The following is a 13,066-nucleotide window of genomic DNA, read 5'->3' on the forward strand; positions in this document are numbered from 1 at the left end:
TGGATATCACAAAGTTTAAGACATACATATGGGTCTATGATAGGCCACATATAATGTATCACTCACTATGCAAGGTAAGACTATAATAAAATAATTGATCATGCAACGTAAATCCAACTGTACATCCATTTCACAATAACAATCATTAATGTACAAAACATAAAACATGCACATACATCTACAACAGGCCACATATAATATATCACTATCATCGTAATACATGGCTTCATTATAAAATCTTATTGTTTTAATCCTATTTGTAGTCATGTTTCAATTAAAAAAATTCCTCAATGGTATAAAAGGAATGTTGTCAACTTATTTAAAACTCATGTTGTTAAACACAGACATAATTTTAGTCAGCAGATGGTTGAAAATCTTTATTCCCATATAACATATTCCTTTTTGGAATAGTGTTAAGTTAGTTTGGGGGGGTAATACTGATCACAAATAGATCTGGTATTAAATTTAAATAATTCCCTATTTGTTATGATGAACATAGAGACTGATAAAATATACTGTGCTTGTAAGGGAGGATATCCAATTCTCTGAACAAATTATGACATGAGGCTCCCTTTACTGAGTTTGTCGTAATTCTGATTATCCTCTTTTGTATCCTGAATATTCTTATGCTGTACAAGGAATTGTCCCAGAATATTATCCCATACTTTAATATGGAATGCACATAAAGTAAAAGTAAAGGTATCCCTGTAAAAGGCCATGGAGGCCCACATGGTTGAGATGTTGAGGCTCCCACATTTTCTAGACAATCGGCTCATAGATGGCGGTAAGGTTGTCAGCCTTATGCACTGGCCACCCTTTAACCCCAAGAACATTTCAAGAATATTCCTGCTACTCATTTCTCTTAGACGCTGAATCGACTCCAGGGCCATAGTGCGGCTGGACGGAATTGGTAAATTGAAAAAAATCCAATGACCTCATCGGGGTTCAATCCCGCGACCTTCCAGCTTGTAGCATAGTGCTTCAACCAACTATGCTACCGCGTGCCCCATGGAATACGAATTTTATATTAATTACAGTTCCTCACAGATATAACTTAATGGATTTCTCGTGCGTTAATGAAGAAATAAAAGTTTTTGATATGAAAATGCATAAAATAATGAAGTTAGAGAGTAATGTGAAAATAGTGGGCATTAAATTAGACAGATCATGTTATACCAGGCATGGGATTCATCTTAATATAACTGGGAAACAAAGAGTGACAGAGATGATAAACCTGATACAGACCTTCACAACTAAGGACAAGGGAGACATTATTGCACATTGCCAAGTAGAGGGAATAGATAATATAGGTCCAGAAGTTGAGGAATTGCAACTGAAAGATGGAAAAGAAAAAGAAGATAGTGAAAGTGTGAATTTGAGTGATTGTGATGCCAACAGCATAACATTACACCAAATGATCTAACTATGCCTCTTCAAACATAAGTTAAGGTCAACTAAAGTTAACTGTACATATTATACACAGCATATACACACACACACACACACACACAGGCCTCCAGCGAGAAAATCTCAGACCACAAACCCATTAATTTTGGGTACAGAAGTGCAACCAGTGTTCACAACGAAAGCAAATTGCTATAGCATTTAAATACTCCAAACTCTCCAAACACTATTAACATCATCAATCCTACTAACATTAACTCGTAACAGTTTGTCAAACATTACAGACACAAGTAACTGTGGATAATTATTGGTGACTGTCACAGTTCTGGAGCGGAGAGGAACCTTGGTATTCCTACGTTTAATGTTTTCCAATCATATAAAGGAATGAAGAGAAAATTGTTTTTACTTTTTACATTACGTTTTACCTTCTACGTCACGGCGAAATTAACATTCTTCATCCAAATTTGGGGTGGTTGGCCTTCCTGTAGAACAGCAAACAGTTACGATAGTTCACAATTGTTACAACATGGAGTGTTCCGATAAACATGTGTAGTGGTCTGTTAAGAGATTGAATAGGTGTTTTTGGTGAAACTCGTTAATTTAAATTTATACGAACTTTATTACCAAATTCAAGACGAATCATCTGTCTCCGAGAGAGTATACCATCCAGTGAGAATATTACGAAAATTAAATTTCAGTTAATTTTTCGTTGTATTGAAGGAACCTTGTGATACGAAGGTAAAAGTCGAGGCCATAAAACATGCCGAAGGTTAAGACGAGACTAATGAACAGTTCCTGGTTGAGACAGAGAGAAATTGGTCAGCGGTACCCTTTAGGATATGCCGATAGGTTTTCAAAACGGTTGTATTCGTCTATTCTCCCATGTACATCATGGGATCATGGTGAAAATTTGAGGCATGCAATGCATGGTGGTGTCTTCAATTTAGAATTTTCACCGGATGGGTAAGTTAGTTGTTTTATTATTATTATTTTATCACTAAACGTATTATAATCATTGTTATTTTAACTTATATGCATTACAGTAATGCAAATATTTGGCATAATATGAATCGCTTTTCTATTTTTTCTTTCTTTCATTTTTGCAGATCTCTTCTGGTTGCAGCATGTGAGAAGAAAAGCATATTAATGTTTGACCCTCTTTGTCGAAGATTGATTCATGCAGTTGACAATGCTCATCGAGATTGTGTGAATTGTGTTAGGTCAGTTGACAGTATTCAGATCCTGAATGTTATATCTTTTGATTAAGTATCCATTGTGAAATATTTAATGAACTGTTATATATATGAAATACTGTTCCATATGTTAGTAATTTATCATTTTGAATGGTCTCTAAGCTGATGGAAGCATTTAACTGAAAATGACTGCTCTATAGCAGTATCAGGCTTTGCGCATGACTGTACATAACCATCCTCTAGTTCTTTTACTTGCTAAATAATTTTTGCAAATGTTACAGCATTGTTAACAGAGCTAAGGACCAACAAAATTCCATTGTGTTTTTGATTGTATGTTGACCTTCATATAGGTTAAAATGCACAGAAGTCTGTTGGAATAATAACTGATTTCTGAATGAAATCACTGTGTTGCATATTACTCATTAAATCCACCAGTGATCATAGACTGTTTGGATTGTTACCCATAGAAGGAAGTCATTCATTTCACATTTGTCTATGAGTGATTTCTAATTTTGTACCTCTTCCTCCTTTTCTAAATTTCTGCCTCCTCGTTAGTATTTAGCGTCTCATTTGCAGCATCTGCTAGCATGTCATAACTTGTGTACCATTTGCAGTACAGTTCTATACTTGCCACACCTTGTGTGATATTTGCGTCCTGTTATGCACTGCAAGACGGTTTAAATAAATCATGGATTGAGAATTATTTTGACAGACTAACCAATTTTAATAAGGAAATGAAAGATATATTTCCTGATGCACCATTTTTTATGTTTACTGCAAAATGCATTATTAGCTTTGAATTTCTAGATATTTTGTGAATTAAATCCCTGCCTTTGAAATTGCTGGTAACAAGTGTCAACAGGGGAATGCGATGATCTATGGAAAGATAAATTATCATTGATATAACAGAAACTGGTCATGGTCACAGCTTATTATACAGTCAGCTGAAATATGAAGTAGTTGTCCTTGGTGGCAAGTTGGAAGAATGTTAGTTTTTCTGCATGTGTCAGGTGTCTACTGAGCTAGTGTAAGTGTATGCCTTCTTAATATTCACAGCAACATGTTTCTCTGTTTTACAATTTACTGCATCTGACTTAAATTTTGCTATCTCTGTTATCAATTAGAGGAAGGCACCCATTTTGTATAGACTTCCAACATTGGAAAGAGTAGTTTTCCTAGAACTGATAATTGTCATGTTGAGAATTTTCCTAAAGAGGATAAGGATTTGAGAAGCAAGTTTGAAGTGAGTGGCAAGTTACTCTTAACTTTCCTGGCACAGTGATTAATGAAGGATGAAATGATTGGGGCATGTAGTGTGCTTGGTTGGAGGAAGAAGTGTAGGAAGACTTCAAGAAAAGACTGCTGGGAAACCTAGGCATGACTGAAAGAGGTGGGTAGTATAAAAGTTGTGTTAGAGAGCTATATTGTGAAGATGTTAACTTTCTATATTGGTACAGCATAGGATTCAGTGATGGACCTTCAGGTTCTGTAACAGCAAAGAATTTCTGTATTATCTGAAACATCATCATTTGAAAGAAGGTCCTATAGTATGGAGGTGGTATGGTGAAGAATTCATAAGCTAGAGCAATGAAAGTATTCCTACACTGTTTTGATTATTCTATCCTTTAGGTTCTTGGATTCTCGTGTGTTTGCAACATGCAGTGATGATAGCACTGTAGCGCTGTGGGATGCTCGTAATTTGAAGTCTCAAATACGTACTCTTCATGGTCACTCCAACTGGGTAAAGAACATAGAATTCTCTCCACGAGATGGTTTGCTGGTGACATCTGGTTTCGATGGCAGTATATACACATGGGATATTAACAGGTAATGACAATCCAGAAAAACCTGTCACTGGACTGTGTGTTACATAATTTTTATGTTGCAGCATGTCACATTGTTACCTGTAAATAATCATCACATGTTTCATGCATTTCATTCTTATGTGTGAAGAGCAGTACTGATGAAGAATGTTGTCACCAGAGTTTAAAAAATGGCATTTGGTTTAAAATATGAGGTGAACAGGAAGACATTGTATTTGGTTCAGTTCAGTAACATTAATTCCATGTTCTGCATGTTATGTGGTCTGTGGTGTGACATTCGAGTTATGTGAGTGACAAGAAAATATGATGGATTTGACTTTGAAGATTGAGGTAATAAATATGATATGAGCTGTATGTCTGGAACTAATGAACTCCATAAAGTAGCTGTTTAGTATTTGACAGAATGTTTCTCTTTTATGATTGGCACCACTAGACAGTGGTATTTTCCATGCTATAACATTTTCAGAAAACCTTGTGTAAATTAGGTACCTAAGTTTATGATTGTAAAGCTCTGAAAGGTGTGATTAGGTTAAAAGGTGAAGTTCTCTCTTTGCTTCATTAATTAAGCACCACACCATGAAGATGTACAAGGAGTTGTGGTATAGCGACACTGTTCTTGACTTCGGCAATAGAAGGATGTGAGTGGTCAGCTTCATGCCTCAGCCACTTTATCCCTGTGGAAAGAGTCCCTTGTACCCATAGGATAGGTGGCTGGGTGGATCCTGGAACCAGTTTGGACACTGTGGAGTAGTGAAAAATCTCTTGCCTCTCCTAAGAATTAATCCCTGGCCCATCATTACACCCACTGAACTGTCCTGGCTTGTGAAAATTGTCCCTGGGCTTAATTATGCACCAAACCATGAAGACATGTAGTGGAGTGGAAGTATAACTCCCTCATTCTTAACCTCACCATGCCCCTGCTGCTTCATCTTGGGGTAGCAGCCTCTGATACATTTTGTCAGGAAGGCTGGGTGGGCTCTAGAGCCAATCTAGACATTATGTAGAAGAGATAAATATCTTGTTCCTACAGGGAATTTAACTCAGTCTCCTTTGTTGCCCAGCCTGTAACATAGCTTCTATACTGGCAGAGCTGTAGAGTTATATTTCTGAAGCCTGTATGGTTATTACTGAATTTTTTGGCTACAGATATTCTTTGTTTGACCAAGCAGATGAGCATGAAAGTAATGTGATGGGTGGTAGCTGGTTACAATACTAGGTGGAAACTGGCCATCCTCACCGAAATTTTGATTGGTTTTTCCCGGTCTCACCAGGTGAATGCCATGGTAGTGTCTTGAAATAGGCCAGAATCACATTCCTCCTGGCTTTCACTCACAGTCATTTTACACTGTCTTGTTTGACATTACATAACCTCAAAAATTGATACAGCATTAAATAAACTGAGCAATGAACTGGTTTACTTGTGTAATGGTCTATTTATTTATTTAGTTGTATTGTATTGTATTTTATTTCATCCGTTTTGCTACATAGTAACACTTGGACAAGTCATTCAACAATACAAGTTAACAAAACAAATCTACAAAGTTACAAGCATACTACCAACATTTGTTACAATCATAAGCAATATATAAATACAACATTCCCAAAAATATACAAACTGCTGTATACAGCTCATGAATGGCTATGACATCCAAACATAAGTCCTTGCACCATCTGCTTTTTTATTAAAACTAACAAATTCATTTATCATATAAAAAGAATGTTTCAATAAATAGGATTTTAAGTATTTTTTAAAAGCTGAAAAACCCACCGAGTTTTTTATTTTGTTTGGCACCTTACTATACAATTATATCCCCATATTTACTACACTTTTTTTAAATAATGTAGTTCTGCAAAATTGAACATGAAAATCCTTGTTTATTCTTGTTATTATAACTATGAATATCCATATGTTGGATCAGATCTGCTTTGTGCTTTTTATGTAGCATAACACCTCTAAGATATACAAAGATTTGACCATGAGGATGCCATAATAAAATTTGCCTGCTTGACTGTTGTTTACTAAGTCCACTAATTATTCGCAACATCCTCTTCTACATTTTAAATGCCTTTATACTATCACCCTCACCCCAAAATATTATTCCATATCTCAGTAATGATTGAAACTTTCCAAAATAAATGCTTCTTAACATATTTGAACTCAAAACTCCTCTTAGTGATTTAATTATATAGGATGTTTTACTAAGTTTTGAACATGATGACTGGATGTGGGTATTCCATTTAAGGTTTTATATAATACCTATACCTAAAAATCTCAGTTCCGATGAGTAAGCAATTTCCAAGTTGTTATAGAGTATCTGCGGTCTAACTGCAAACCTATTTTTACTAAGATGGAATGACAGCAGTTTTTTTTTTTATATTTATTAAAAGGTTATTTACCTGAAACCATGTTTCAAGCTGTTTCATGAACTTATTTATTTTCTGTTGAGCTACAGCTTTATCTTTATCAATAACAAGTACATTAATATCATCTGCAAACAATACCATTTCCGCACCTTATACATTTAGCGGGAGATCATTCATTCGTTCATCAGTAATCTGTCAGACGACAGGTCCACGGTCTTTTCCAAAACAGTTCCACCACTTAATGCGATCTCAAGCTTTCTCCTTCAAATAAGAATATCCTCTTCTGTCCCCAAAGTCATCCAGCATCTTCTTATGTCTTCTTCCCTGTCTTCTGGTCACTTCTGTCCTCCCCTCCAGTTTCTTTTGTCTCCAGAGGAAACATCTTGCATACATGGTGTGTCTGTTTTTGGACAGAGACTATCCAGGAAAAGTGATAATGTGGTAGTTTTTCCATTTGCTTTCCACATCGCAGTACAACAGCTGTTCAAACCACTCTGGTCATGCCTGTTGCTGTACGAACTTGAACCATCTCGAGCACCATTTGCTCTGTGCTTCAAGTCACTACTGATGACGCTGCTTCCGGCATCAGTTTTTGGTTTTTGGTGTCTCTCTTCGTCTGATGCCTACCCTTTGACCTGTCCAGCAAGGGAGGCCCTGCCAGTAGCTACGCTACCACTGGTATAGCTCTCAGGGTCCTTGGCATACTCAAACCCCCCTCACCACGATAAGGTGGAGACACCAACGAAGGGGAGATCATTTATATACAGAAGAAATAGTAATGGTCCCAGAATTGACCCCTGTGGTACCCCATGTATTGTTTCTCTCTATTGTTACTTCATATCCATGGATCATTATACGAGATATAGGACAAGTCAAATATTTTACAATAATAAATAAGAATAATAATATAATGATGTAATAATATACTAAGGTAATACAGTGATGATCCTAATAATAGAACTAATATAATCGTTTAACACATGACACCGCTGTACGCCTCAAGACCTGATCCTTCTATCCCGGCACAAAATACCCTGGTATCCTCGATCTCCTTCCTGACTTGGCAGATCTGCATGAGTTGTAAGTGCAGAAAATCAAAATAACTTATTGAGTTATTTATTTTTAAATGTGTTACAGGCCTTTGAGTGGTTGTCAGAGACTGAATCTAGATTAGAGAAAACTCAAGCTGCAAGGAACAGATTTTTAAGAAAGTGAAACATGCCTGAAGTTTTGATTATATATTCCTTCCACAGTTTATAGATTGGCTATAATGCCATTACTTTATAAGGAAGAGTTTATTTTTTGCATAGTACAAGGTTTCATCTTTAAAATATTGTTTGCAAAACCGTTACCAACCAGTTTATTTATGCTACACTTGAGCTATGCCTTTTGGCTTCATATGGCCATCATTAGATCCAGCATACACAAAATTCCATGTAAGATCTTTGCCTTTTTGAACAGTATTTTCTTGGTTAAGTAGATTTAGATGAATTTTCTCCAAACATCAGTGAAAAGGAGGAGGTAAGATATTATTTCTTTATTTTTTCTTATTTTTTTAACGATGTTTTCATATCTTAGACCATGTAGTGCTGAATAGTAGTGGGATATTCAGTGAAATATGAAGTTGGAAAGATGTGAAAGGAAGCATTGGTAGCCAAATTTTAAGTACAGTACTATCTTGAAATTTGCCAAGAATCAGCGAGGAAAACTATATAGAACTCAGGCAGGATAGTCAGTGTCCCAATCAAGATATTAATTGTGCAGTTATGACTTGAGCCAGCTTGCTCAGTACAAATATTAATGAAAAAGATAGAGCAAAGAGTAAAGGGCATTCATATAGAAAAGTTGTAAAAAGGTATCATATTTTTGCACATGCCTGCTGTGAGCTTTTCCTCATTTGTGGCATGAACAAATATATTATTGTTTTGCAGCTATACAGAAAGTGGCTTTGTGTACAATCGTGTTTTTCAAACAAATGGGTTGATGCGAACAAGACTTAACCCAGATGCTTCCAAGATGATCATCTGCACCACAAGTGGATACTTAATCATCATCCACAATCTGGACCTCACAACCATGGCACAAGATCTCGCTGGTTTCAAGGTAACCTGGATCAGTTTAGTATTAGCTAGTTGCCTGGTAATGTATGGACTGAATAGTTGTCTGTTATGTCAGATGATTCTTATAGTTAGAAGCTTAACAACATATGGAAGTGCCCAGGCTTTGGTCTGCAATCCTAACATGGCAGAAAATATGGGATAAATTTTAACCTTATATGGGTCACTTGTTTATACATAAGTACCAATAGTTGTGTCTGGTGGCATTAATTTGAGTAATAGTACATTGTCACTGGATACCAACATTAAAATAATGCATATTGATTAATTTGTGAGACTTTTTTTCTGTAGAACTGTGACATTCCTGTTTCAGCCTAACATGTATCGACTGATGCAGTTGAGTCAGACGACTATACCTGTAGCTGCAGACTTCACTCACTTGTTCTCTCACCAGCGTAAGACCAACAGAGTGGAGTTTGTGACGGACTTTCCTACAGGGGATGACGCGGAAGTTGTCTCTTCCTTGCAGATCCACCCTCAGGGTTGGTGTGCCCTCAGTCGCAATATCAGTAATGATGAGAACTCTGAGGTATGTGTAATAAGTTTGGTGTAGCCATGATGTATTTTGGAGGTAGGTATTGGAAATCATATCTGGGTTAACAGTTGTCCTGAGTGATTATACCTCAGTCTTTCGAAACAGATGTTACAGTACTGCCTTGAAATAATATGCAACTGTTCCCTTACAAATTTGTACTGAGTCATGATCTCATTCAGTACTGTATAACTTCTGCAGTTAAAACAGCAGCGTTAAATAACCAAAGAATATATTCTGTATTTATTTAGCTCTAGAAATTCCAGATTTAATTCCTGCAATGCCAAGATGCTAATTTAGGTTGTTTGAGCTGCTTTTCTTTTATGGGTAGATACTGTACAATGTAGTCTTCTCAGATGAATCCTTACCATACTCACTTTGATCCTTATATAGAGGCAGCATTTTTCTCCAAAATATTGGTAACCACATGTAAGACTGCATGGTGTCACAACACAAGAGACACTGCCAATTTTTTTTATTCTGAACTATATTTTCACATTTCCACAGTATAGTATTTTTAATAATATTGATTTTGTGAAATCCTGAGTATGTTTCAAGTCATAAACTGTAATTCATAAGAGACATCGTTCCATTGAGTTTCCTTCTGTGTTATTACTTGAAATCATGTTCCTACCCAAAGTGGTCTAAATCCACCTACCATATCTGTGACAACTTGGTCATTATCACACAGAAAAGTAACCAGGCTCTTGTAACTGGTGTCTTACTGTTAGGGTAGGCAGAAAAGTGTCGCACTTACTTTACGATTTTGTATGGAAATATATGCCAACTGCCTGGTGTTCTGGAATATCTTAATTTGAAAGTGGATTGGTGTTCTTTGCAGTGGACATGTGTGCATGACATCCAGGACAGAGAGCCATCAGAATCAGAGAATGAGTCTGGTTGTGACACTGATCATGAAGAAGAAGACTGCTCCCAGAGTGGTGATGACAAAACACAGTCTAGTCGAACATCCCGGCAAAATGTTCCTGAAAGCGACAGTGACAGTGACACTGAGAATTTCAGTCGTCATCCACGCATGCATCGCTTGCAGACTGCCATGACAGGGTTGACATCCTCCCTTGTAATTGGTCCTGACTCACGTGCTCGTATTGTAAGGCCTATGGTGGAATTACGAATGGATTCAATACCTGTAGTGCATGCATCTTCCAGTTCATCTTCGTTTCCTGCAGCGGTAGTAGAGGGTGGAGGAGGTGCAGCCCGAACGTCTGGGGCAGGGAGGAACGATGATGGTATCCCTCTAGACACAAGGCATAGGGGAACAGTTGGTGACCTTGGGCGGCGAGGGCTGTCTCCAGCAAATGTAGAACTTCATGTGTCTTCAGCAGATGTCTGGGAAGCTCTTGTTGCTATAAGGGAAGCGCGTGTTCGTCGTGAAAGAGAGCGGGAACGTGCGGAACGTGAGCGTAGCATAAACATGAGAATTAGAGGCAATATGGAACAGAGAGGAGCTGGACAGCCATCATCAGGCATTGCTGGTGGTGTTGGAAGTATGGATGAGAGGCGACCAGGAGTAGTGAGGATCGTAGTGCGACGGCGTGTGGAAAGTGCAAGTGGTTCTGTTGACAGTGGTAGTAATGGTCCCAGTGGTTCTGCCTCTGAACAACAGGTAGAAGGAAGTGACCAAAGGCAGAGCCAGGACATTAGACCAAATGAGCAAGGTTTGGAAGCCGTAAGAGAAGCACCTAACAGCAGTTCTTCAGGAGGTTCGGCAGCAGGTAGTTCCCTGACAAATGCACTTGCAGCTGTGATATCTGCCAGTAATGCAATGATGGCTGCAGCCACGTCTGTTACTTCCACTACAACTGCAAACCAGGGAACCAATACTAGCACAGAGAGAGAGTGGGGTGGTGATGGGAATGTTCTCCGTTCCCTTGCCTCTGGTGGACCAGCATCTAGCAGAACTGTCCTGTATATTGACAATAATGCAGTCCATTCTAACAGTACCCGTGGTGGCTACAGGGTGACCCCTAGAATCAATTATGAAATACCTCGTAATCAGCACATACATCAGAACATTAGAAGACTCACACATTTCATAGAAGAGCCCAACGTTGGAAAAGGTTTTATTAAGGAACTTTGCTTCTCTGCTGATGGGCGGTTGATCTGTTCCCCTTTTGGTTATGGTGTCCGATTGCTAGCATTTTCTCCAGACTGTGCAGAGCTGTCAACATGTGTACCATCAAAACCTCCAGTTCAGTTGTATGAACTAACTACTAATGTCTGTCATACAGACATTGTTGTCAGCACCAAATTTTCTCCTCAGCATTGTCTGCTAGTGTCAGGATGTCTTAGTGGGAAAATTGTTTGGCATCAGCCTGTAGTGTAAGTAGCGATATTAAGAGTAATTCTTTTGGCTTATAGTAGCTGCCTATGCAAATTGCTTGTGAGAACCAGTAGCCAGCTCTGACTGGCAATTGCTATTGGAGTGTAGTGCATGGGCACTGGAATAAAATGGTTGGAGGTACCAGTTTGCAGTAGCTTAATGAGATGATCAGAATTATTGTTCCTTGCTGCAGTGTTTTTTCTCTAAGCAATAAATATATATAGGAATTTGAGATATATTGAGAAGAAATCAAGAACAAATATAAAATAAGAAATAAAATTCTTAGAGGAATTGGAGTCCAGAATTTGTTAACAAGAGTTAGAATGGTCTGGCTATGTAGAAAGGAATGGTTTTTTCATTATGCCTGCATCTGCAGTGAAAATAAACAGTTTTACTGTACCTGCTGAGTGCATAAATAAAAGTCTGCTATATTCTTTGTAAGTTTTGAAAGGAAATTTCATATAGGAACTATGAAAAGATGGTAATATGCTTGCTGCTGCTGCTTCTTGCTGGTTGCTTCCTCGTCTTACTCTTTGACCCTGAAGTTGGAGGCAGTACAATGGTGAACTTTATGAAACTACACAGCATTACGTCCCAGAAGATAGTATTGTTGATTGTTCACACCGTGAGAACCTCAGATCCGACATGGTAGTATGTAAGTTTAAATTATGTAACTGATAATTCACGAGAGGTCTTAGTTAATAAGGTCTGAAAGTTTGTGATGATGGTACATTAATACAAATATTATGTTTGTGGACATTATCCAGCATCCTGTTTACATTTAAAACACTGTCCTGTTTTTTTATTTAAAACAACGTTTTGGAGATGGGTTTCTGTTTCCATCTTCAGGAAAAACCTACTCAGTTGGGCCCAACAGATAGAGCTAGTCCCTGTCTCCAGAGATAGGGAATCATGTTGATGGATGATGTCCAGAAATATAATACTAGTAGATCTTACTTTCTTATTTTTAATGTTATGGGTTTTAGAACTGGATTCTAATTTTTAGTTTTAACTACATGCATGATGGATGATTCATATGAAGTGTGTGTGTAGTTTAGTATAAGTTAAGCTTACAGGTGTTTTAAATATTTATGTTAGAATGTATAAATGCAATTTATTTAGTATGCAAGAAAACTTTACTTACATCTGAGTTTTCAAGTTTGGAGTCTTATGGTACTTATGGGGTCCACATTTGCTGTTCAAAGCAGGCACATGGTGCCATCATATGATCATATTCCAAGACTTAGTTTCCAGTTCTTAAAATCTGCTGGTGTTATGTATTCACAGTT

General features: G+C 37.5%; 1 protein-coding gene across 1 annotated transcript; it reads left to right on the plus strand.

The window, feature by feature from the left end:
* The first annotated feature begins 1,853 nt into the window (after nucleotides 1-1,853).
* Nucleotides 1,854-12,342, plus strand: LOC111870978 (DDB1- and CUL4-associated factor 10 homolog). Its single transcript, XM_023863677.2, has 6 exons — nucleotides 1,854-2,367; nucleotides 2,511-2,624; nucleotides 4,227-4,424; nucleotides 8,716-8,887; nucleotides 9,215-9,430; nucleotides 10,275-12,342. Exons 1-6 carry the CDS (start codon nucleotides 2,165-2,167, stop codon nucleotides 11,778-11,780), a joined length of 2,409 nt encoding a protein of 802 aa, XP_023719445.1. The 5' UTR covers nucleotides 1,854-2,164; the 3' UTR covers nucleotides 11,781-12,342.
* The last annotated feature ends 724 nt before the right edge of the window (nucleotides 12,343-13,066 follow it).

Source organism: Cryptotermes secundus, unplaced genomic scaffold (assembly GCF_002891405.2).
Source record: "Cryptotermes secundus unplaced genomic scaffold, Csec_1.0 scaffold1044, whole genome shotgun sequence".
NCBI classification, from domain to species: domain Eukaryota; kingdom Metazoa; phylum Arthropoda; class Insecta; order Blattodea; family Kalotermitidae; genus Cryptotermes; species Cryptotermes secundus.

Excerpts from the sequence above, each read along its gene's own strand:
- LOC111870978 (XM_023863677.2), top strand. The coding sequence starts at position 2,165 with ATGCCGAAGGTTAAGACGAGACTAATGAACAGTTCCTGGTTGAGACAG. Across the intron at positions 4,425-8,715 it reads TACACATGGGATATTAACAG|CTATACAGAAAGTGGCTTTG; the intron begins GTAATGACAATC and ends ATTGTTTTGCAG. Across the intron at positions 8,888-9,214 it reads AAGATCTCGCTGGTTTCAAG|CCTAACATGTATCGACTGAT; the intron begins GTAACCTGGATC and ends TTCCTGTTTCAG.